This window comes from Chenopodium album, chromosome 9, assembly GCF_948465745.1.
Source record: "Chenopodium album chromosome 9, dcCheAlbu1.1, whole genome shotgun sequence".
In the NCBI taxonomy this organism is placed as follows: Eukaryota; Viridiplantae; Streptophyta; class Magnoliopsida; order Caryophyllales; family Amaranthaceae; genus Chenopodium; species Chenopodium album.
In genome coordinates, this window is record NC_137842.1 from 66,140,349 (window position 1) to 66,165,335 (window position 24,987).

A 24,987-nucleotide genomic window follows, 5' to 3' on the forward strand; every position below is an offset into this window, starting at 1 on the left:
ATCAATTAATCCAGAAACTTTCGAAAATCAATTAACCAAGAAAAACAATTAACCCCAAAACTTTCGAAAATCAATTAATCCCAGAAATTTCGAAAAATCAATTAAGTGCAAATTTACAACAATCAAACCCAAAAAAATTAAGGCAATGAATTATAATTACACCAATCAATTTTGAACAATATTACAACAATCAAACCCAAAAAAATTAAGGCATATAACATAAATAATTAAACCCAGAAACCCTTACCAATTAAACCCAGAAACATGCACTAACCTCAAATTTGACCAGAAAATAAGTGGAATTGGTGGCGGCGGTGGTTAGTGGCGTCGGTGGTTAGTGGCGTCGGTGGTGGTGGGCAGAAGACAGAAGAGAGGTCGGAGATCGAGACAGAAGAGGACAGAGAGGACAGGGAAGGGAGAGAGGACAAAGAAGAGAGGTCGGTGAGAGAAGGAGGGGAGGAGAGGAACGCCGGCGCCGCGCGATCTAGATCAGAGGAGAAAGAAGGTGAAGCGGATCGAGATTAGAGGAGAGAGAAGGAGAAGCGCCGAGGAGAGAGAATGAGGAGAGAGAAGGAGGTAGGTTAGGTTATATTAGGGTGTATATATATAAAGGAAAGGCCGGTTTTTTTTTTTGGAGCAACGGTTCAGTGGCACCGGTTCAAACCGGTGGCCTTTATATTTTTGGCACCGGTTTGAGCTGAACCGGTGCCATTGTTCTTGGTCTAAATCCCCGCCCAATTGTAGGCCGGTTTTTGGCACCGGTTTGGCCTGAACCGGTGCCAATTGGGGGTTGCCTTTTTGTATTTTTCTACTAGTGTTATTTGCTCTCCTTTGGGCCATTTGGCTTTCCCGAAACCAGTTAAGGTTCAGACAGGCAGTTCGATCGCCCAGGACAATTGAAGGTTTGGCTTAGGATTGGTTCAATCGTTGTGTCCAGTCCCAGGATTGAAAGACCACCGTATTGGGATCATACACGCTTAGTTTGCTTGTGCATTCAGGTGATCCATGGTTGTGTTTGAGGGGACTACCTGACATATGCCCCACAATTTGTTCGATCGTCGATGGAGCTTGGGATTGCTCCACTAGTAGGGCTGGGGCAGGATAGGTCATTTGTGACCTTTATTCTCCGGAGGTTCTAGGTGAAGGTAGTAGAGCTTTTTTGTTTGGGTTGGCTTTACAGTCTGAGCTACACGCTTGTTTATGGGGACTTCAGGCAGCGGTTCGCGAAGGATTCTTTAAGGTTCGAATTCATTCGGATTATGCAACCCTTCTTTAATTTCTTTGCTTTCGAATTCAGGTCCAGTAAACATTTCGGTTTGGTGGCTCACTCTAGAATTGCGGGTGATTGTTGAGTCGTTTTTGGTGTGTCAAATTCGTAAGGTTCCTCTATCCTGGGTTTCCCCGGCTCACTGGTTAGCTGGTTGCGCTCGGCGTCGGCAGTTGTTGTTTTTTCAGTTGTAGTTTGTTTATTTATGTTGTTGTTTGTTTTTTTTTCTTTGATAGCTCTTTTGTCAAAAAAAAAAAAAAAACCTTGTATTGAGAGTTGCAAATAAAACTGATCAAGATGTAGTTAGTTTTAAGTAAGAGAGGCTATGGCTTGAAAACATTGTAATTTAAAGATTTGACATAGCAAACAAAGTTACAATAGTTGTGATTCGATCATTGTGGATGCTATAACATTTTAACTTTTATTTCAAAACTAAACTCTTAAAATTTTAGAGTCTATTTTACATACATTGGCGGAGCTCACTTGTGTCATGTTTAATTTACTTTATTTTTACTTATGTGATTTGATATGTATGAATTTACTTTTTCTAATCTAATCTGATTATCTAATTTTACTCAACTTTGACCTCATATGTATGCTAATCAATAAAGAAAAAATGTACCAAGTGGAGTAACAAAATTGAATATATTAAAATAATAAATAAACGCATATAAAACGATAAAGTATATCTAAACTTATCTTTGTGATTTATTCTAAACAACAAGACAATTATTTGATGGCAAAGGAAATAATATAAGATAAGTAAATAATAAGGTGAACTACTGTTTAAGCTAAGTTAATACAACATTCATTTGTTGACAAACCAATATAACATACAATACAATTATTTGATGGCAAAGGAAATAATATATTGGGAGCTCGGGAGAAACATACTTTGTTTATATTATTTTGCCGGGGTTGAATTCCCATTGATTTTTCAAAGAAGGACAACAATTGGTCTTTCCTTGGATGTTTTTCCTTCAAACTTTTATATGATAGTATTTTTCCTATCTATTACTCAGTAGTTGCTACACATCTTTCCCTTTAATTAGTGAAGAATTGTTTGAAACAAAGGGAGAGGAAATAATAAAATACCAGCATATAGATTTAGTGATTTACAATGTATGGAATAAAAGTCGCAAAAAAGAGGTTTTAAAAAAGTAATCATTACATGCTCGATAAAATGCAATTTGATAAGAAAGTAGGGTAGAGTATCACGGTCATATATATCTTAATATACCAAAATGGTTGAATGCCCTTATACTCAATCTATCCCTTAAATTTGTTTACCTTTTGAGTTATCTTCATACAATATATTTCTAGATGAGAATATATATTACTCCCACATACACACAATACTTTCATTGCATTTTGCCTTTTCTTAGGGAAAATAAACTGAAAGAGTATGATACGAACAAATGGGTTTCAGGCTTTCAGCTGCACGTGATGTTACAATAACGATTATGATCAGTTGATTGCGGTGTAAACAATTGTTGAACTACGAATTTGATTTCAAAGTCTTTATAAGGATGATGTAGTAGTTGCATGTCATTCGAATAGTACTCTATAAAATAGAGTCGTATAGTTAAAACACGAAGAATCATTCACCATATCTCAAAATATAGAGTAACTTCTAAGTGAAATATAAAGTATAACATTCAATGCTAAGACAATTTAGGGTTGAAGCCTTTGGTTCGACACAGAGATAATCCAAGTTTCTGAAACACCCATTGTTAATACAAACTTTCTCAGGTCAATCAAATAAAAATCCTTCACAATGCAGCTTAAACGAAATAACACCGCATTGAGTACAAATTTGAGATTTGAGAATACATATTAGACTTCTAGACATCTACCATGATTTTATAAAGAGTTTGTTTGTTAAAAAAATTAAATTTTATTTTTCTACATTAATCACAATTTGTTGAACCATACTCCCAAAGAAGAACTTCAAAACTACACTCTCATACTCACACTCCCTCCCCCAACAAAACCCTTGAACAAACCAGGGGGAGAGAAAAAAGAGACTCACCAAAATGGAAGACAAACCACGCCAAGAAGCCGGATCTCCGTCACCGGCGCCGGCAATTCCCGCCGCATCGTCCGCTAAATCCGGCGATTCTCCGGCGACCGAACCACCAGCTCCTCGCCGCCGAAACCAAAAGCGTAAATCCACCAACACTTCATCATCGGCGCCTCCGAAGCGCCACGCTCGTGAGAAAGCCGCCGCCGCAGCAGCCGCCGCTTCCGGCGGATTCTTCTCTCTCCTTCCTCCGATCCACAACGGTCCGTTAACCAGAGCTCGGCAGTTGTCCGATAACAATGCCGCCATCTTTTCTGCTCTTAATGCTATGAAAGATGAGACTTCTATGGCTGCCGTGAATGATTCGGCGGTTGCTGAGGGAGGTGAAGAAGCGAAATTGGCTAAGGAAGAATGTGAGAAGCTTCAGGCTATGATTGATGCTGAGTTTGATGAGATTCGAATGCGTGATTCGAGTGTTCATGTTGTTCCTGTTGCTGCTGGTTAGTTGAATTTCTTTCCTTTTTACAATATTTTATGAATTATTATGTGTTATTCTGCTGAATTTTAGGGTTTTGGAGTAAGAATTTAGCGAAATGGAACGAGAATTATGTATTTTTAGGGATCATGTTTGCGTTGGTGACTGTGATTAGGTTGTTCATGTTGTTTTATTGCTGGTGTTTAATTGAATTTCATTCGTTTTTACATCATTTATGATTTATGTGTTATTCTGCTGAATTTAGGGTGTTCGGAGAGAATGTAGCAAAATTGAATGAGAATTGTGAATTTTAGGGATTATGTTTGTGTTAGTGATTGCGGTTTTTGTGTTTGTGTTGTTTTTGTTGCTTTACAACATTTTTATGAATTGTTTGTTATTTTTCCGAATTTTGGGTTTTTGGAGTAAGAATGTAGCTAAATGGAACGAGAATGGTGAATTGTAGGGATCATGTTTGTGTTAGTGATTGCGACTTTGGTGTTCATGTTGTTTTTGTTGCTGCTGGATAGTCGAATTTCACTCGTTTTTACACCATTTTATGATATATGTGTTATTCTGCTGAATTTAGGGTTTTTGGAGTAAAAATGCTGTGAAAAGTAGTGAAATTGAACGAGAATTGTGAATTTTATGATTATGTTTGTGTTAGTGATATGGATGTTGGTGCTTGTTTTGTTTTGTTGCTTTACAGATTTTCACTCTTATTTCATCGCCTTTATGATTTTGTTATGCTGAATAACAACAGTGGGAAATCATAAATGTTGCTAACTATGAAAGATTTTAGGGATTACGTTTGTGTTATTAATTACGTTTGTGTTGTTCATGTTGTTTCCATTTCTGCTGGTTTGCTGTCTTTTCGGATTCACATTTACTTTTAATTTATACTTCTTGTTGTGCTTAGTTTTGGCCTTTTTGGAATAAATGATGTGAGATTTTACAATCTTAAACGAAATATGTGAACTTATAGATTGTTAGTGATTTCCGTTTTGGTACTCATCTTATATTGTTATAGCTGGTTAATTGCTTTATGAATTTTCATTTATTTTTGTTGATCATCTGTACTGCCCTGATTTAGGTATTTATATCAAGAGTTTTGTGTAAAGGGGATGAGCTGAACTAGAAATGTGATATTTAGGGATCATCTTCGTCTTTGTAGCATCTAGGTTATATAAATATGGTTTCGGTGGTGATGTGGAGCTTTTAGCTTGTTGTATGAGCTAAGGATGCAATTTTGTCTTTTTTGTTGCCTTTTAGGCTGCTACAAAATTCGAACTTGTTTCCGTTGAATTGGACAAATAGAGTTGATAGAGCATTTATTAAAATGATGTGTTACACGTGTGTGAAAGTGGAAGTAAATTATGGGTTTAATTTAAATTTTATACCAATTGTAGATATGAATGATGCACTTAATTTTGAAAGGACTAAGCATCTAGTGAAAGGCTTTTTGTAACTCAGCCTCCTCTCTTTCTTACTTGTCTATCCATATCATGACATCAAACTCTTACATACATGGGGGCGGTATGGAGTATTCTATATACTTTTTATTTTTGGTGATAAAGGTAGATAATAAGTATACTCTATACTTTGCACATTGGGATAAAATGTATTATGATGTTGCCTGTAAAGTATCTTATGAATGTACATATAAGCTCTAGTCTGTAAATATACTTGCTTTTTGTACAAGTACAAGTGTATTTGCCAGTTTTTTTTGCTACTGCATGTAACTTGATGTCTGCGATCTGAGGCATGGAATTTGATACGTGACAGAAGCATCTTTTGTGTCTTGGTTGAAACCGTTCCTCTTTTACTCTGCTTTTGTCTTTGTTTTTTCCCATATGATTGCTTTTGCAAACTTTGTAATCAATTAATGTGAGCTACTATGTATTAGAATATTCTTTTATTAATACAGTTTTATTTTTATATTAAGGTTGGTTTTCCTGGACAAATATTCATTCAATTGAGAAGCAAACACTGTGTTCTTTCTTTAATGAGAAGGTGGAAAATCGAACTCCAGACATCTACAAGGAGATACGGAATTGGATCATGAAGAGGTTTCATGCCAATCCTAGCACAAACATTGAATTAAAAGACCTGTCAGAGCTATCTGTTGGGGATTTAGATGCAAGGCAAGAAATTATGGAGTTTCTAGATCATTGGGGTTTGATTAACTATCATCCTTTTCCTCAGAATGACCCTAATGTTGATGCCGATCCAAATACAGATGCTGATAAGGAAGATAAAACAGATTCATTAATTGAAAAGTTATATCAGTTTGAACTTGAGCAATCCTCTTCACAGTTAGTCCCAAGAGCCAACATGTCAGCAGCAGCAGCAGTGCCATCAGGCCTATTTCCCGAGTCTATTGCTGAAGAGTTGGTAAAACAAGAGGGGCCTGCAGTTGAGTATCATTGCAACTCTTGTTCTGCTGACTGTTCTCGCAAGCGATACCATTGCCAGAAGCAGGTAGATTTTCTTTGATTTGATTGTTCTTTATGTGTGTGTGTGTGTGTGTGTGTGTTATTTTATATTACCTTTGTTTTGTTTTTTTTGCAACTTTAGATGTTAGGCTAAATCTGTAAGTGAGTGTTAGAAGAAAAAGATAGAGAGAAATGACAACTTAAATAGGAAAGAAAACATTTGTTGCAAATAATATGAAGCATCAAATTTTGGCAAATGTTGCAAATAATATGAAACGGAGGTAGTATTTAAGTTTTTAATTAAAAACTAAATAGGTTTTTAATTGAATTACTAAATAAGTTTCTTGGGGAGCGAGAAAGAAGGGGGGGGGGGGGGGGGAGGGGAAGGGGAGGAGGTAACTGACTTGCACAAATATGGTCTCTCTCTCTTTTTTTTTTGAGCCAGCAATACTTAGTGGGATGTATGTCATGGATTCTGACATCCGTTTAACCTGGATTGTGGTTTACATTCTTGAAGTAAGGCTAGGGGTTCCTTTATCTTGTAAAGGGAAAGAGGAGGAGATTTGGGGGTGGGGGGGTGGGGGTGGGGGGTGGGTTGAGGCATGACTGCCCGAGGGCCAGAAATTTGGAAATGTCCTGAGCTACTAGTTCATGTTTGCAATTGTATTTGCACTTCTATATTGCTCTTAACTTCTTGAGTGTAATCTTAGTGGCTTTCTTTTTGTTATTTTCTGGATGCTAAATGGCTGACAATATTTCTGCGCACAGGCAGATTTTGATTTATGCAGTGACTGCTATAACAATGGAAAATTTGGCTCTGGCATGTGCCCCTCTGACTTTATTCTGATGGAGCCTGCTGAGGCTTCGGGATCAACTGGTGGGAAGTGGACTGATCAGGAGACACTTCTCCTGTTAGAAGCATTGGAACTTTTCAAAGAAAACTGGAATGAGATAGCTGAGCATGTTGCCACAAAAACTAAAGCTCAGTGCATATTGCATTTTCTTCAAATGCCTATAGAGGATACTTTTCTTGATTGTGATGATACAAAAATTCTTGCTCTGGAGAATGGAGAACCAGCCTCAACCAGTAATGAACTACCTGTCCCAAAGAATAATCCAGAACCCTTAGAAGGTGACGCTGGTAAAGATAAAGGTGGACCGGCAGAGAGTGAAAGTGGTAAAGATAAATCTGAACCATCATCAAGCAAACCTATTGAAGATAATGCAGAGCCATCAGATAATAAAACTGATAGTGTTGCTGCTCAATCTGTGTCTACCCAAAAAGAAATTTCGAATTTAGAGGATGGTCTCAGTGAAAAGATAGTTCAGGGTAAAGGTGACGACTTAATAATCAAGGCATTAAAGGAGGCATTTCATGTAGCTGGTTGCCCACTTACTCCAGATGATGAACTTTCTTTTGCTGAAGCGGGTAATTCTGTGATGGCATTGGTAAGATGAACTATGTGAATGTGTCAATTATTAGTTTTCTTCAGAAAGTTTCTTAAAAGCTAGCAGAGCAATTTAACCTTTGGATTTCACATCTGATCCGTGGTTTCAAACATAAATCTGTATGGGCATGTGCAGTCTTTTGAAACTTTGACTTGCCTTTTCAGGAACTGGACAAAGGGGATGGATGATAGGAATAGATACTGTATAGGGTACTTAGAAGTCAAATATTTGAAAAATTGGGGCATACAAGCTAGGATTGATGTTATGCTTTGACAACATATCTTGAGAAATTGGCCTGCAGCCCATAAGTCCCTGGATTTTTTGTTTGTTTGTTTTGCAATTTGTTGATGATGTTGACTCTATCATGGTCTTGATATATCCATTTCTCAGGCTGCATTCCTATCCCAATTAGTGGAACCTGATCTTGCTGCTGCATCCTCCTGTATCTCACTAAAGACGCTCTCTCAAAGTTCTCCTGGGTCGCAACTGGCTGCAAGGCACTGCTTTATTCTGGAAGATCCACCAGATGATAAAAAAGAACATATTGTTTCCAAGAGGTATGTTCTGCTGCAAGTTGCTTGAATATAAAACCATAGTACAAGTCTTTTGTTATTGTGTTCATTTGTCAGTTGGATTTTATCTTTTGCAGCACAGCTACTGATAAAGTTGATCAGAATGCTTCAGATATGGTTGAAGAGGAGTCTAAAAATGACAAAGTTATCCATGCCAAGGAGAAGTCCACTCCATTATTGGATGAAAGTCATTCTACAGATGGTCAAAATCACAAGAAGGATGCTAATACAAGTGATGACCCTCAATTGCCTCCTGGAGAGCAAGATACATGTGCAGGAAGCTCCCAATCCACGGAGAAGCCTGCTGAAGGGACGCCCCAAGTCACTGAAAAGCCTGATGAAGAGATGCCTCAAGCAGCTGAGAAGGCTGACGAAGAGATGCCCCAAGTCGCTGAAAAGTCTGATGAAGAGATGCCCCAAGTAGCTGAAAAGTCCAATGAAAAGTCCAAATCAGTGGAAAAACCTGATGAAAAGTTCCAGCCTGAGGGAAAGTCCCAACTCGTGGAAAAACCTAATGAAGAGAAGTCCCTAGTCAATGAAAAGTCTGCTGAAAAACCCCAAGTCATGGAAAAGCCTGATGAAGAGAAGTCTCAAGTCATGGAAAAATCTGATGAAAAGAAGTCCCAAAACATGGAAAAACCTGTTGAAGAGAAATCCCAAGTCACCGAAAAATCCGATGAAGAGAAGTCCCAAGTCACGGAAAAGTCCGATGAAGAGAAGTCTGAAGTCACGGAAAAACCTGATGAAGAGAAGCCCCAAGTAAACGAGTCTGTTGAAGAGAAGTCCCAAATCACTGAGAAGCCTGATGAAGAGAAGGGGATAGTAGAAGAAAAGCATGATGAAGTTACTAACGTTGAGCAGGGTGAAACAAAGTCTTTGAACGAGCCACAAAATCGCAGCCTGCAGAATGAGCAATCTATCATGGCTCCAGTGGACCAAGCTACTTCTGCATCTAAAGTTATGCCTCCGCCTGGATCAAAATGTGAATCAGAGATCTCGAAGAGTACAGAAGAAAATGTTAGATGCACGGATGTCCCAAAGGATTCAGATATGGAGCCCAATTCTGTTGTTTCTGACAAGGCAGAGCAACAGGAGGTAGCAGGTGCAGTTCCATTGGTAGAAATTGCGTCAGAGGCAGGTATATTTGCTTGTAATTCTTGCATATAATTCTGTATTGCGGAATCTTAAAAGGGTCACTAAAATGGCGTACTCTTGATGATACTTGACTCCATGAGAATTTGGTGAATGTGTGTTGAGTCTGTTGACCATCATTTGATGGATGGAGAATAGCATGGAGAGCTTATTTCCCAGTCATCATTATTCATCTTCCAAACTCTTTGGTGTTAATGATTATTGTCTGCCTGACCTTTTGTAATTGACAAGGCAAATTCTTCTCTGTAGGAGAGGATAAAATGGAAGTTGATAAAAGCAGGGATCCTATATTTATAAAAACAACACGGAAAAAGGAAGATGACAATGTAGCTAAGTTGAAGCGTGCTGCCCTGGCTACACTCTCTGCTGCTGCTGTGAAGGCTAAACTTCTTGTCAATCAAGAAGAAGATGAAATCAGGCAGCTATCAACTATACTGATTGAGAAGCAGGTAAATCAACCCCCGCAACACACACACACACACACACAAAAAACAAAAGAATTGAAAGTGAAGAAACTAAACTAGGCAAAGCCAAAATTTTAATCTTTTTATCATGAAGAAGTCAAAGTTACTTCGTCTGCTTAGTTTATCATGCAAATTTCTTGTAAATGCAGCTGCGGAAGTTGGAGATTAAGTTGAGTTACTTCACTGAAATGGAGCATGGTATTATGAGAGTTAGGGAGCAGCTAGAGCGATCAAGGCAGAAACTTTTTAATGAACGAGCTCAAATCATTGCAAGTCGACTTGGAATACAATCTTCTTCATCTAGGATGTTGCCATCATCATACCCAATGAATCGGATGCCTCCAGGCTTTATCAATTCAATGTTGAGGCCATCGATGGGCTTGGGTGCTCAAAGGCCTCCCATGTCAAGGCCTGTTGTGACGTCAGCACCTCCAACAACAAACATGCCTGCCCCAGCTGAGGTGGTAGGAGGAAGTTCAACGCAGCCTTCAGCCATGGAAAATCCTTCTGCAGTTGAGACAAGCTAAATCATGAATTTCCCTAGAACGATGCTCTCATGCATTTGGTGAACAGTGTAATGTACCTTAGACCCTCCCCCCTCCTCCTCAAGCTCTCGTAACAGCCTAGAATTTTTTAGTTTGTATAATATGAAGCCCACATTTATGTCTTCATGGGTCAACCTCCTATCCGTGTTGTAATTGTCAATGGTATGGAGGATTCTTTCCGCATCACAAGAATTGGCCCTAGATGCGGAGATGACATGGAATACCATCAAGATTTTCCTTTCGACTAGTGTTGAAGGTAGTGTTTTTGCAAGGGAAAAAATATTAGATAATTAGCTTTCATTACCGAGTAGTTAAGTACTTAAGTTTAAGCATAATCGGTTCATTTTTTTTTGGTAGATCCTTGAGTTGTACCCTCCAAATTGGAGGAAATAATGTAAACCATATTACTACTTCAAGCGACATGAAGCAAAACTAACTATGGAGTAGCTAATAACTTGTGTAGTATTAAATTCAATTACTACATTGAAAAGAGATCTTTTGTTCATCTTGTCTGGCAGTCTAGCCCTCAAAAATCTGTTTTTGCTACCACTAAGGCTTTTTGTGTAGTTAACCTTGACCTCAAATTGAATTACTAAAAATAAGTCCAGAATTGATCCGATTTGATAGTCATTGTCCAAAATGCTTTAGTTGTAGGTATGCGAAGAAAAAAAAAAAAAATCAATATGAGTAAAAGCATTAAGGTTATTGTCTCAACTAATTGTCACATTATTCTAATCCTACATTAAGGATACAACTTGAATCTACACGTATTAGTTATAATTTTATAAAGCCTTTTGTTTTCCCGGGTGTACATTCAAAACCCAAAAACGAAAATATCATAAAATGGTGACTAGATCAAATGTCAGTATTTAGTCAAATTAAACAGTTAAATGAAATTAGAAAATTAAAAAAATACTAAATAATAAGTTTAGATCAAATTAAGGGCATGTTCTCTTACGTTGAAATTCACTTCAGCTCCTAATTTCCTTCTCTTATAAAATATTCATTTCAGTTCAGTTCAGTTCAGGCTGTTCAGTTCAGTTCAGTCAATGAGAACAGACCCTAAATACAGTTATACAGGTTAAACAAAATTAAGGTGAACTCGGACCGAAATACAGGTTAAACAAAATTAAGGTGAACTCGGACCGCGGTTGCAGCCATTGTCAAAAAATGTAGACCCGAGGGAGGCCAAGTCTTTGAATATTGTAGATCTTGACCCCACTACACACGGTTCAACCATATCGTAGTTCAGTCACCCCAATAGTCTTCATCTCTTCACGACTCCACCTCTTTCAAAGCAATAAAACACCGTCGAAAATTTTGGGTGATTTTCTGCCATTAAAAGAGAAATCTTTTGTTCTTTCAATGGCGTCAAACACTGATGATTTGGACGAGCTTTTAGACAGTCAGTAATCTCTTCTTTACTCTTTCAATCCTCAATAATTGAATCAATTTTCAGATTATCAAATTTCAATTAATCTGAATTTTTGCTGATTTTTTTTTTGTTTTTCAGGTGCTTTGGATGATTTTCAGAGCCTTAATGTTACTTCATCTCAAAGGTAATTCTCATAATTTTACCCTTTTCAATTTTACGTAAATTGATGGCAATTTTTGATAATTTGAGTTGAATTCTGGGGTGGGTTTTTGGCAGAAATGAGGAGAATGAGGAAAAAGAAGAGAAATTGTCTTTGCCCACAAATGTACAAGGGTTAGGGTTAGGGTTGCCTGATTTGAAATCCAAAAAAAAGGGCAAACAAAAGGTTAATAATCCTAAGGAATCTCATGTTAATGAGACTCTTGATAAGCTTAGACAGCAGACAAGGGAGGCAGTTAAGAATATGGAGTCAATTTCCGGGGCACCGAAAGCGGGTGATGATTTGGGTAAGGATGCAATGATGGAGGAATGGGTTAAGCAATTTGAGGAGATGGCTGGTTCTCAGGTATAATATTTTAAATTTGTTTTTATGGGTTTTTTGCTTGAACAAATAATTATGAGATTTCTGTATTTAGTTTGTGTTTAATATTGTATTAAGTGCTTTTTGTTTGAGGTAATTTGGTATGTTGAGTGAGGATTATGGGGGTTAGAGTGGGTGTCATTATCATAATGTTGTTGAAGTGAAGGATACTGATGTTTGTTGCTGTTAAGTGTTTGGTAACAATTTTAGATGTTACTAATCCGATGTAGTTGAATCTTCGTTGTTCATATAATAGTTTGTACTTTGTAGCTTTGAGCCAATCATTGCTGAATTCTTCCCTAGTTTATATCTAAGAATCTCTGACAGTTTGGAGATACTTTGGTTACCTGTTTATCCAACTTTAGTTGTTGTATAAAAAGCTTGGACTACTCAAAAACCATAACCAAGTTGATGTATTGTATGTATGTTGGGAAACCTTTCTGATAATTTAGAGATCTATATATTCTTTCCTCCATCCCACAAGAAAATTCGTCTCCCTTGGGCAGACGGAGAGTGGGGCTTTGTGGAGTATAAGTGAATCTAAAAGTGGTAGCTTTTGTTGATTGTTGTTCATATGGGGTGAGAGATAGTGGGTACTATAATGGTTCAAGGAAGGAGAGAGATAGAAGAATAAAGCAATGAAAAAAAAACATTATTATATCTACTGGATCCAACCCAGGGAGGAAAGGAAAAACCTTGTCGGAACCTTTAAGGAGAAATTTGAGTATAAGTTTTATCGAAACCATGGAAATAGATCACTAGCAATATATGGTGAACCTTGTCTGTAAAATTTATTTTCCCACTCCACCAGATTACATATGAAGTACTTGTATAAGTTGTATTGGTGATGCATTTTTAAGACATCTTTAATGCATCGAGATAAGAATAATTCTTCGCTATGTATGGTGCTATATTCCATAGTTTGAGCACTGAGCAAAGATCCTCTTAAGTTTCAGTTTAGTTCAAGTATTGAGATGCCTTGACTGCGTGTGTAAAAAAAAAATTCCTCATTGCTTCTCACAACCTCGCAGGGTTACTCTAGATCATCTTTGCTTTCATGACATTGACCTTTGCTGGACTCACTGTTTGCTAGAAAAGGTGGGAGGCTTTAGAGTGTGAGAATCACCTTTCTCATCTGTATACAATATATGAAACATGATGTTATTAAAGTGAATTTCATGATTTTGTATGGGAACAGCCCAATGGGAAGCTATTTATTCTTCTCTCAACTTTCTTCATCCTAAAAGGAAAGTACGTGTGGTCGAATATCCTCGTAACTGTGAACCACAAGATAATTTATTGACAGCGAGTAGGGGTTTATGCTATGAAGGTGAACTGAAGATTCTTATGTTCACTCTTGTTAGACATAGTTCATGTATGCTTAAGTATATTAATCTCATTATTGGTTAGAGATCTTTTTTTTTAGAGTATCTTTAGCTTTCTTATTCTTAATAAATGTATAACAAAACTGGGAAATTTAACTTCAAAAAAAGATTGCAAAAGGCAGAATTTCGGCTTTGGCTGTTTCCATCTGTGTTCTTTTCTGTATTCTGAAGGACTGTCTTGTCCATATTAGTGTTTTAGGATTAAGATACCCTTTTCTCATGTTATATATTCTTATACTTTCCTTTATGTTATACTACGTAGCATGAAAAGAAATATAGCTTCAACATACCTATTTTGAAAAGGATTGATTTACTGGAGTATTATTGTTTTTTTTACTTTGAACTTATATGGAATTTTTTTTTTACTCCCTGTTATGATGATTTGTTTTTTCTTAGGATATGGAGTCCATTGTGGAGACAATGATGCAGCAGCTCTTGTCCAAGGATATCCTGTACGAGCCCATGAGGGAAATTGGAGAAAGATATCCAACATGGTTGGAGGAGCATAAATCTACTTTGAGTGAAGAAGATTATAATCGTTACTCTCACCAGTACAAGCTTATACAGGAGCTGAATGGAGTGTATGACAGCGAACCTGGTAACTTCACCAAAATTGTGGAGCTCATGCAGAAAATGCAAGAATGTGGCCACCCACCAAATGATATTGTGCATGAGCTTGCTCCCGACTTTGATCTATCTACTCTTGGCCAACTGTAAGTACACTTTTTTTTGCTTCTTTTGATCCCTATATCCATTATTTCATCCCATTTAAGCATGACAATTACGTGATAGTTTTGTCACAGAATACTTGGTTTGCATTTCTGAGGCTTTCTTCCAAAATTGTTGATAGTGTCATTCCTATGGCTTGAAAGTTAGCATTAGATGTAGACCTCTAAATTTCAGAAAGCATATATGACCTTGACTAAATAAAAAGGAGACTGACTATACTTCATTGTGTGCAGATCACCAGAAATGCTGGAAGCTCAACAAAATTGCAGTATTATGTGAATGTGAGATCATACACAATTGCTTTTTGTTTTGTATTTCAGTTATTTTCTTCCAAATGTTTATTGACAGTGTTGTGCCTGAAACATTTATTCTGTAACTAAGTTTCCTATTATTTGACAGAAAATTTTCATATCCTGATTCTTTTGACTAATTAGAAACACTAATAAACTTCATGCATGCACTCCAAAGTTGTAATTCTGTTTGCTTTAGTGTTTGAGGATCTGTAATCCAAGATCTTGCCCGCATCTTGGATTACATTGGTAATGTTTTATGTGAGAGGCAGAGGGAAGTCAAAGTCGGCATGTATTGCCCATTTTGAAAAGGAAAATTTGTCAAGAATAAGCCAACCTTTGTCCGGTTCGCTCAAAATAAGCCAACCTTTCAATTAACCCAAAATAATCCAACCTTTATAGGGTATCCACTTTAAATGAGTCAAGTGACCTGCAACCGGTTATTAACTGGTTATTAATGTTAATTGTGACACGTGTCAGAATGTGGTTCGCCATTTTTCTAATAATAATTAATTAGGAATTATTATATGATTAATTATAAAAAAAATCTATTAATTATAAAAATAAAATAATTAACCCAACCCAACCCCCCATCACCCTCCCTTGCCAGCTCACCCCCCTCCCTTGCCAGGCCGCCGGTGGCCGGCGACCACAAAATTCCCCGACGCCGACACCGACGACCTCTCCCCCCACCCACGACGCTCCCACCCAACCCCTTCCCCTTTCCACATTCCTTTCCCCACCCCGACACGACACCACTCCCCTTCACCCCCTGCCGGAAACGACCCCCTCCCCCGTCTCCCTACCGAAGTCGACCCCTCCCTCCCCTTCCCCACCGTCAGTCCACCCCCCAAACCCTTAAACCCACCCTAACGAAATCCTAACAAAATCAGAATCAGGGTTTAAGTGTTTTGGGGTGTCGATTGACGGTGGGGAAGGGGAGGGAGGGGTCGACTCCGGCAGGGGGGTCGGGGTGGGAAAGGGGAACGGGAAGAAGTGGGGGGCATCGTGGGCGGCGGTCTGGCAGGGGAGGGGGGTTGGGGTTTTTTTCCTTTTTTTTTTTTTGAAATTTATAATTATTAGATTTTTTTATAATTAATCATATGATAATTCCTAATTAACTATTATTAGAAAAATGACGAATCACATTCTGACACGTGTCACAATTGACCTTAATAACCGGTTACAACAAGTTTTGACTCATTTAAAGTGGACACCCTATAAAGGTTGGATTATTCTGAGTTAATCAAAAGGTTGACTTATTTTAAGCGAACCGGGCAAAGGTTGGCTTATTCTTGACAAATTTTCCTTTTGAAAATAGACCTGCTTGCCACAATCAATTTGTAGTTGAACCAATCTGGAAAATGCATAGTGTTACATCTTTACTCCATCATGAGCAGTCGAGCAGAGTTCATGGAATGCCCCATGGGCGTATTCCATGGCTGCCATTGGCCATGCTGATGCCAGCACGGTCATTGCTAACCTTAGGTTGAAGGTTGACAATAAGACAAACACATTGGGTGAATGCATATAGTTTCATCACATCAAATGATTAAATTCATTGTAACATGTCTTACATTTGTATGAACATGGCAAACTATATGCATTAGCTTCTTGCTGAGAGCTATAACACCGTGAAGATTAGGAGTATTGTTTGCACTTTGATGTACCTTGTATATGTGAAGTATATCCTAGAAGGCATTAGATTGTCAAACTATACGCCTTAGCTTCCTGCTGAGAGTTGTTATATGGAGTTGGAGTAATGAAGCTTCGGTAAAGATCAGGGGTACTGTAATGCACTTTGATGTACCTTGTACAGTTGTACTCCTATATGTAAGGTATATAAGCTGAAGGATGTCTGATGTTTGTAATGCTTTCGGCGTCAGAACTCACAGGGTTCAATCCTAGTCAGTTATCATTGTCAAGTTCAATTGTTCTAGACGTTTTGATGATAATGTAGTTTATGGAGGTTAATAAAAAAATGCTTTCAATTTCTGATCTAATTGACCTTTTAATAATAATCTAATTTTAGTTGTTTTATGAATTATGTTATAATTAGTGGACTTTTATTAATTATCCCTCTGGTAATGCAAGGGGGCAGGGGCTATATGGTCATTTCCACACTTCTTCTTCTTCTTCTTCTTCTTCTTTTTTATTTTTTTAATTTTTTTTAATTTTTAATTTTTTTTTTAAGTGATGTAATATTGAGTGAAATGTATTTTTAATAAGAGGTAATTTTCAGAGGTAATTTAAGGTAATAATCGACATTGAAAAGCCTCTTGTGTCCTCTCATAAAATAAAAAAGGATTTTGTAGTGAGGGAAATTACTTGAGGGTCAACTTCACTTTCATAGATCAATGGTTCTTTAGATAGCATCAACTCAACAACATTATAGTCTCAAATTAATTGTAAGGTTTTGAAAAGGAATCCCCTCCAGAGTAATCAAGTATGATATTTTACAAGTTGCAAATGACTTGAATTGATCAAGGTTTATTGTAATCAAGCTTGATTTGTCTTGTCTTGACATGACTTTGTAAACATGATTTGTTTTTTAAGCTCAAATTTAAAACAGGCTCAAATCAAGTTTAACCATCATCAATTGAGTCTTTGTTACAATCTATGATTAGTTGTAAAATCATCCAAATGTTTCGTAACACAAAATTAATTATTGAAAAGATCAACCTCTTTTAATTTGAATGAGCTTACATGTATTTGATCATATATCGCTTTAATTGCAATTATTTAAGCTAAATTGTGTCATATAATTAATCATAAGATATTAAGACAATGTGACTATTATTTCAAAATCGCAGGCATAGTGAACTCTATTTATTTATGAAACTCTTGCACAACTAATTTAATTTTTTCTTTAATAAAAAATCAAATATTTTTGGTACCATTACTTAGCAAGAAAATCAGTCAAAACTAAAGTTTAATAATTTATGATAAACTTTATTATTCCCACCCTATTCTTACAAGTTAGGGTCTGTTTTCATTAACTGAACTGAACTTATATAGAGTTGAACTAAACTTAACTTATTAGAGTTGGGCTAAACTAAACTGAACTTATTAGAGATGAAATGAACTGAACTGAACTGAAAATAATCTGATAAGAACAGGGTCTTATTACCCTAATTTTCCAAAAATACCCTTATACCTCCCACTCATTAACCCCTCAAAACATTTTCTCTCTCCTCCTTCGGACCCTCTGCCCCCACCTCTTCTTACATGCCGCTTCCGCCAAACTAGCACTGTTTCACACCGGAAATGCTCACCTCTTTCTTCCCTCACACCTTTTCTCTCTCCTCCATATTCCTCCCCAATTTTCACACCACCACCTGAGCTCCGCCGCCGTTCGACAACGCCGCCGCTCACCGGTGCAATTCGTCGTCAACCGCTAACCCTGTCTTCGCCGGAAAAAGGTATCTCATCGGTTTTTTTTTTCAGTAATCTGATATTTCTGGCGATTTCCGGCGATTTTTATTTCTATAATCGCCGATTTTGGCGGCGGAATTTGAATTTTGTTTTTCTGAGGTTAGTTTTGGAAACTTTTAGCTGTCGCTTTTGAATGAAAAGTAAAAGTTCTTCATGCAAGTCAAACAAAAAAATTAGAACCTTCTTCTATGATAAGAATATTATTCTCTTTTCTCATTTTACGCGCTTTTCGATCGTTCGGAGGTATTTTTTGCAATTTTTGGGATAATTTTTGTGCATTTTTAGTTTTCTTTTGATTTTATATTATTGTTTTTAAATTTGTTTTGGAATTGGCTGGTTGTCTTCTTCAAATCGATGTAAGTGCTGTTCAATTTAGATTATTATTTGAAATGAAGTTGTTGTGTTTCGAATAATCGGCGAAATTGAAGGTTCATACGAATTTAGCTGCCTTAATTATTTGATTATGCATTTAATTAGCTTTATAATTGACGGATTGCGTAGGATATATCGGCGTTATGTTTGCTTGATTCATTGAGGTTCTCTGTAACCTAAAAAATGAAACAATTATTGTAGTTATGCATTTTGTGTTTGTACTTGTTTAGTATGGATTATGCTTTGAATCTGGAACGTTGTTTTGAACTTTTGCGTTGTGTAACAGTAGTGCTTTAATGTTGCATGCTAGGGTTGAAGCTTGTTAAGCTGGTGATTTGTGATTCGAAGCTATGGCTTGGTTTAGAGCTGGATCTAATGTGGCGAAGCTTGCTGTTAGGAGGACTGTATCTCAGGGACGTTCTTATGTGACTAGAACACGAATAATTGATTCACAAAGCCGTTATTTTGTTAATTCGCAGAGTCGTTTCTTTCATAGCACGGTTTTTAAACCATATGCGGCTCCTGTTCCACGTCCTGTACCCCTTTCACGGCTTACTGATAGTTTTCTTGACGGGACCAGTAGTGTTTACCTAGAGGAGCTACAAAGAGCTTGGGAAGCTGACCCTAACAGTGTTGATGAATCATGGGACAATTTCTTTAGAAACTTTGTTGGCCAAGCGGCTACTTCACCGGGGATCTCAGGACAAACTATTCAAGAGAGTATGCGTCTGCTACTGCTTGTGAGAGCTTATCAGGTTAACGGACACTTTAAGGCCAAGTTGGATCCACTGAGTCTGGAGCAAAGGCCAGTTCCTGATGATTTGAACTTGGATGTTTATGGGTTCAGCGAAGCTGACTTGGATCGCGAATTCTTCCTTGGAGTATGGAGGATGGCTGGATTTTTGTCAGAGAACCGTCCTATTCAGACCCTTAGAAATATCCTTAACCGTCTGGAGCAGGCTTATTGTGGGAGCATTGGTTTTGAATATATGCATATAGCTGATCGTGAGAAGTGTAACTGGCTAAGAGACAGAATTGAAACCCCGACTCCCATGGAATATAACAAGGAAAGGCGACATGTGATGCTGGACAGGCTTATATGGAGTACTCAGTTTGAGAGTTTCTTAGCAACTAAGTGGACTACTGCTAAAAGGTTTGGTCTCGAAGGTTGTGAAACTCTCATTCCTGGTATGAAGGAAATGTTTGATAGATCAGCAGATCTTGGGGTTGAGAATATAGTTATTGGAATGTCTCACAGGGGTAGGTTGAATGTGCTGGGTAATGTTGTGAGAAAACCACTTCGGCAGATATTTAGTGAGTTTAGTGGTGGAGTAAAGCCTACAGACGAGGTTGGACTTTACACTGGAACTGGAGATGTCAAGTACCATCTAGGAACTTCTTATGATAGGCCTACTAGGGGTGGAAAGCGGATCCATCTCTCACTGGTTGCGAATCCAAGTCACTTAGAAGCTGTGGATCCAGTTGTGGTTGGGAAAACAAGAGCTAAACAATATTACTCTAATGATGCCGACAGAACAAAAAATATGGCTATTTTAATCCATGGTGATGGTAGTTTTGCTGGACAAGGTGTGGTGTATGAAACACTCCATCTTAGTGCTCTTCCAAATTACACTACTGGCGGCACTATTCACATTGTGGTGAACAATCAAGTTGCCTTTACAACTGATCCTAGAGCAGGAAGATCTTCGCAATACTGCACTGATGTCGCAAAAGCTCTTAATGCCCCAATTTTTCATGTAAATGGGGATGATTTGGAAGCTGTGGTTCATGTTTGTGAGCTTGCAGCAGAGTGGCGTCAAACCTTCCATTCTGACGTTGTGGTAGACATTATTTGCTACCGTAAATTTGGACATAACGAGATTGATGAGCCATCTTTCACCCAACCAAAAATGTATAAGGTAAGTTTGTCAAAAATATTCTTCTTCTCTGGGTTTTATAAGTATATTTTATTTATTTGGAGTTAAATTTATTTGCTTAGGATCTCTTAAGGCTTAACTAGCTTACAATATGCATGTTCAGCCACTTCATTTTAGTATAAATTGACTGAAATTGAGACAAGCATATATAAGCTGTTTCATGCCTAAATGCCTAATTATACCATCAATGGACTGGATGAGGGTTAGTGGGATAGAGGGAAGATAAGACAATCTTCTTATTTTTGTTTGTATTTTGATAGGTCATCCGAAATCATCCTTCTTCTCTGGATATCTACAAGAAGAAAGTTCTTGAATCTGGAGAAATGTCTAAGGAAGATATTGATCATATCCAGAAAAAGGTTACAATGATCCTCAATGAGGAGTTTGATGCCAGCAAGGAGTATGTACCTCAAAGGAGGGACTGGCTTTCTGCCTACTGGCTCGGCTTCAAGTCTCCTGAGCAGCTTTCTAGAATCCGTAACACTGGGTACTTTTCTATTTGGTACTTTTTAACTTTATGACATTGTATTTGTGGATTTTTTTGGTTTGAACTGTCTCCGTATGTCATACTCTTGTTTAGGGTTAAACCAGAGATCTTGAAAGATGTTGGCAAGGCAATCACCAAACTTCCTGAAACTTTCAAGCCACACAAAGCTGTGAAAAGGATTTATGAACAACGTGCTCAGATGATTGAAACAGGGGAGGGCATTGATTGGGCAGTAGGTGAAGCACTAGCATTTGCAACGTTGTTAGTTGAAGGTAATCATGTCCGATTAAGTGGTCAGGATGTTGAGAGGGGTACATTCAGCCATAGGCATTCTGTACTCCATGATCAGGAAACTGGAGAAAAATACTGCCCACTGGACCATGTCGTGATGAACCAAAATGAGGAGATGTTTACTGTTAGTAACAGGTGAGATGTGTTTTTATTTATTTATTTATTTATTTTTTAATATATATTTATTCTCTTGACTTCAAATCTGTGAATTGGTCAGTTCTTGTTCTAATCTTTCAAACTTTGCTCTTTTTGCAGCTCTCTTTCTGAGTTTGGTGTCCTTGGATTTGAACTGGGTTATTCCATGGAAAATCCAAATTCTTTGGTCCTCTGGGAAGCTCAGTTTGGCGATTTTTCAAATGGGGCTCAGGTAATTTTTGACCAGTTCTTGAGCAGTGGAGAAGCAAAGTGGCTGCGGCAAACTGGTCTTGTTGTGCTACTTCCGCATGGGTATGATGGTCAGGGACCTGAACATTCAAGTGCACGAATGGAACGTTTCCTACAGGTATCTCTCTACACTAGAAGGCTTTATTGAGATCTTTGTATGAATGAGCTGAATATTTGTTCAGCTTACCCGCATTAGATACATTTGAATGATGCATTTTCTAATTCAATAGAGTTGGTGTTTTTGTTCAAATGTCTTGTTTTTGGGCATGTGGGTGGAGATATTATGCAACTGATGTTTATATAGGTTCACTGTGATGTAACTAGAAGTACAGCTGTCAAGTGTATATTCTTATCCAAGTTTGTGACAAATCATAGCTTGGGGGACTTGGACCTTAAAATGGGTGAGAGAGCAAAAATGCATATATTTTAATCTGGTTGTAAAACTGATTAGTGGATATCTCAGGTGTCTTGTTTGCTAATTCTTGTTCAAATGTTTATTTCAAGCCCATTTGTTAGCCTATCTCATAACTGTTTTCTTTCTCTTGTTTTATCTCTCTACCAATTTGAGGTTCAAAATAATGATATGTTATACCGCATAGGTTATAGGTTTCTTGTCCATGCTGTCTGACTGTCCCTACACAGTTATGTGAGATATTGAAGATTTGTGATAACCTAGTCGGTTAACCTTAGAGATATAGAAAGATTCTGTATAATTCTTTGGTAATGAAAATTATGATGCAATTTTGAGCCTATCTCTAATGCAATCCATACTGTCTTTAGTTTCATTTCTTATTAAACCCTTTGCTAGATCATCAATTTACTTAGTGATAGCCCTGATAGGTGTAGTTGAGGAAAATGATTGGAATTCTGGTGGATAAGGGAGTGAAAGGGATCTGCAGGTTTTTGCGTGAAGTTTAAATCCTTACGACCTTACCCCTCTTTCCCTTCCACCTATCCCCTTTTCATGATGATATGTTGGATGCTGCTGGTAATAGGTATCCTAGGGGAGGAACGTGTTATTTGCTTCATAGTACACATCTTTACCCCAATCTCCCCTTCCCCTAATTTTCTGTAATGTGCTTCCTTGTTCATTGGTTGATTTGAGCCTGAACTTGGCCTAAGCTGCTCTTATGTATTTTGAGGTATGGACTTGTGGGCCACTGAAATTAGCCTAAGTTACTTGTTAAGGTAATTTACCAAAACTTGTGATGTAATCAAGAGTTTTAAAATGATCTGTATGTGAATCAAACATCTATGTTTGATTCAAACTGTCCTATATTGCATATTTGCATGTAATGGCACTTCGTAGCCTGGGAAGATAATGGTTCTGCTACTTAAACTTTTAGTAACTAATCAGCCATACAGAACTAAGTCTGCTTTGAAATCTCCTTACAGATGAGTGATGACAACCCCTACGTCATACCTGAGATGGAACCCACACAACGGAAGCAGATTCAGGAATGCAACTGGCAGATTGTGAATGTAACAACACCTGCTAATTATTTCCATGTTTTGCGTCGCCAGGTGAGACCAAATAGTAGCTATTATGTTTGAAACTTTGTGAAAACAGATCATGCATTTACTCGTAATTCACTTTTGCCACATTCCAGATACACAGGGAATTCCGTAAGCCTTTGATTGTCATGGCACCCAAGAACTTGCTTCGTCACAAAGAATGCAAATCAAATCTTTCTGAATTTGATGATGTGAAGGGCCATGCCGGTTTTGATAAACAAGGTACCAGATTCAAGCGTCTCATAAAAGATCAAAATATGCACTCAGATCGCGAGGAGGGCATTAGGCGTTTGGTCTTGTGCTCTGGAAAAGTGAGTTTTTTTTTTTTTTTTTTTTTTTTTAAATTTATTTTGTTGATTATTATTTTTTTAATCACTTGGTCAACTTATTAGATCTTTCTTTTTTATTCTCGCCAGTTTTCCTTTGAAGATTTTAAATGCACTTGTTACCAGTTTGTGGAAACATTATTTGTTAAAATTATACCAAGTAGGATTTAGAAGTTTTGCCGAGTTACCATTTTTCATGTTTTGTGCCTAAAAAAATAAAAAATAAAAAATCGTTTTTCATGTTTGAACAAAATGCTTGGCTATTTTTAGAAAATTTTGTGTTAGTGTTGCTACTCTGGCATGTTTCTGAGGTTGGTTTAGTTGTGTTCTCTGTTTCACAATTTTGTGTTTCTCACTCTGAAAATGTGTAGGTTTACTACGAGCTTGATGAGCATAGGAAAAAAGAAAATGTCGGTGATGTTGCCATCTGTAGAGTAGAGCAGCTTTGCCCTTTCCCATATGACCTTGTTCAACGAGAGTTGAAGCGGTATCCAAGTAAGTTTCTAAATTAATTTCATATTTAATACCCCGTTGCATCTTTGTCCTGCTTTCAATTTTTTCAACATGAAATTTGGAACCACACATTGGCCATATGTCTTCAAAGTCTGTCTGTATATATTTTTTCTTGATTTTCGCATCTTCCATGATAAAAAGTGAAAGAGTAGGTACTAGGTAATGCTAGTTGTGTCCCCTATTCATATTGTATTAACTTTGAAGAAAGATCTTGTATGTATGTAATAAGGTCTTGGTCATGAAGAAATTCAAGTTTTTATTTTGGCCTGGCTTACAATATTTGCTAAATCTACAGATGCCGAGGTTGTTTGGTGCCAGGAAGAGCCAATGAACATGGGTGCTTACAGTTACATTGCTCCCCGTTTGTCTACTGCGATGAAATCTGTTGACAGAGGAAGTGATGACGACATTAAATATGTTGGGCGTCCTCCATCTGCTGCAACTGCCACTGGCTTCATCTCAGTCCATGGGAAAGAACAAACAGGGCTCGTACAGAAGGCATTGCAACCAGAGCCAATTCAATTCTCCTGAGTTTTGTTCAAACTGAACCAATTTTGAGTACAAAAGTATGTTGTATAAGGACTTTGTCTGTCCAAAAGGTTTTGTCTGCAGCAAAATAATTACCAAATACGAAGTACATTGGTTTTTGCTTTGTTTTTTTGCTGAGAATTTTGTCCAAATCAAATAATTTCTAACTTTTTACTTGAAGATGAAGAAGCTCAGTTAGATTTTTATAGTTTTCAATTTTTTTGTTGGGATGGAAAAATTGGACATGATATGATGCCCAAAATAAAAATGTTATTCTTACCTTCACCAACAGAATTGTTATTATTCTAGGGCCAAGTGTGCACGATACTTGACCCAACTATTTTTGTTCGTGCACTGTAAAGAATACTTGCACATGAAATCGGAACATTTTATTGTCAACAAATTGGAGTACATTCATCGTGAAGTAGTTGATGGTAAATTGTTAGTACTGATTGATTTGT

The 24,987-nt window shown here is 37.4% G+C and overlaps 3 protein-coding genes across 3 annotated transcripts; all 3 read left to right on the forward strand.

Annotated features, from left to right (window-relative positions):
* The first annotated feature begins 3,216 nt into the window (after window positions 1-3,216).
* On the forward strand, window positions 3,217-10,869 carry LOC145558832 (SWI/SNF complex subunit SWI3D-like). The gene is made up of 7 exons (XM_081620175.1): window positions 3,217-3,790; window positions 5,708-6,243; window positions 6,966-7,646; window positions 8,037-8,203; window positions 8,296-9,356; window positions 9,620-9,819; window positions 9,984-10,869. Exons 1-7 carry the CDS (start codon window positions 3,304-3,306, stop codon window positions 10,359-10,361), a joined length of 3,510 nt encoding a protein of 1,169 aa, XP_081476301.1. The 5' UTR covers window positions 3,217-3,303; the 3' UTR covers window positions 10,362-10,869.
* A 712-nt stretch (window positions 10,870-11,581) lies between these two features.
* LOC145558833 (peroxisome biogenesis protein 19-2-like) lies at window positions 11,582-14,865 on the forward strand. Its single transcript, XM_081620176.1, has 5 exons — window positions 11,582-11,784; window positions 11,893-11,938; window positions 12,031-12,319; window positions 14,116-14,432; window positions 14,682-14,865. Exons 1-5 carry the CDS (start codon window positions 11,745-11,747, stop codon window positions 14,725-14,727), a joined length of 738 nt encoding a protein of 245 aa, XP_081476302.1. The 5' UTR covers window positions 11,582-11,744; the 3' UTR covers window positions 14,728-14,865.
* A 3,071-nt stretch (window positions 14,866-17,936) lies between these two features.
* On the forward strand, window positions 17,937-24,715 carry LOC145558834 (uncharacterized). The gene is made up of 9 exons (XM_081620178.1): window positions 17,937-18,160; window positions 18,856-20,464; window positions 20,743-20,969; window positions 21,063-21,395; window positions 21,516-21,762; window positions 23,040-23,168; window positions 23,255-23,470; window positions 23,857-23,980; window positions 24,294-24,715. The coding sequence occupies exons 2-9, from the start codon at window positions 18,896-18,898 to the stop codon at window positions 24,527-24,529; spliced, it is 3,081 nt and encodes a 1,026-aa protein (XP_081476304.1). The 5' UTR covers window positions 17,937-18,160; window positions 18,856-18,895; the 3' UTR covers window positions 24,530-24,715.
* Window positions 24,716-24,987: the final 272 nt, after the last annotated feature.

Excerpts from the sequence above, each read along its gene's own strand:
- LOC145558834 (XM_081620178.1), top strand. The coding sequence starts at position 18,896 with ATGGCTTGGTTTAGAGCTGGATCTAATGTGGCGAAGCTTGCTGTTAGG. Across the intron at positions 23,471-23,856 it reads TGGTCTTGTGCTCTGGAAAA|GTTTACTACGAGCTTGATGA; the intron begins GTGAGTTTTTTT and ends GAAAATGTGTAG. Across the intron at positions 23,981-24,293 it reads AGAGTTGAAGCGGTATCCAA|ATGCCGAGGTTGTTTGGTGC; the intron begins GTAAGTTTCTAA and ends CTAAATCTACAG.
- LOC145558833 (XM_081620176.1), top strand. The coding sequence starts at position 11,745 with ATGGCGTCAAACACTGATGATTTGGACGAGCTTTTAGACA. Across the intron at positions 11,939-12,030 it reads AATGTTACTTCATCTCAAAG|AAATGAGGAGAATGAGGAAA; the intron begins GTAATTCTCATA and ends GGTTTTTGGCAG. Across the intron at positions 12,320-14,115 it reads AGGAGATGGCTGGTTCTCAG|GATATGGAGTCCATTGTGGA; the intron begins GTATAATATTTT and ends GTTTTTTCTTAG.
- LOC145558832 (XM_081620175.1), top strand. The coding sequence starts at position 3,304 with ATGGAAGACAAACCACGCCAAGAAGCCGGATCTCCGTCACCGGCGCCG. Across the intron at positions 3,791-5,707 it reads TGTTGTTCCTGTTGCTGCTG|GTTGGTTTTCCTGGACAAAT; the intron begins GTTAGTTGAATT and ends TTTTATATTAAG. Across the intron at positions 7,647-8,036 it reads GTAATTCTGTGATGGCATTG|GCTGCATTCCTATCCCAATT; the intron begins GTAAGATGAACT and ends TCCATTTCTCAG.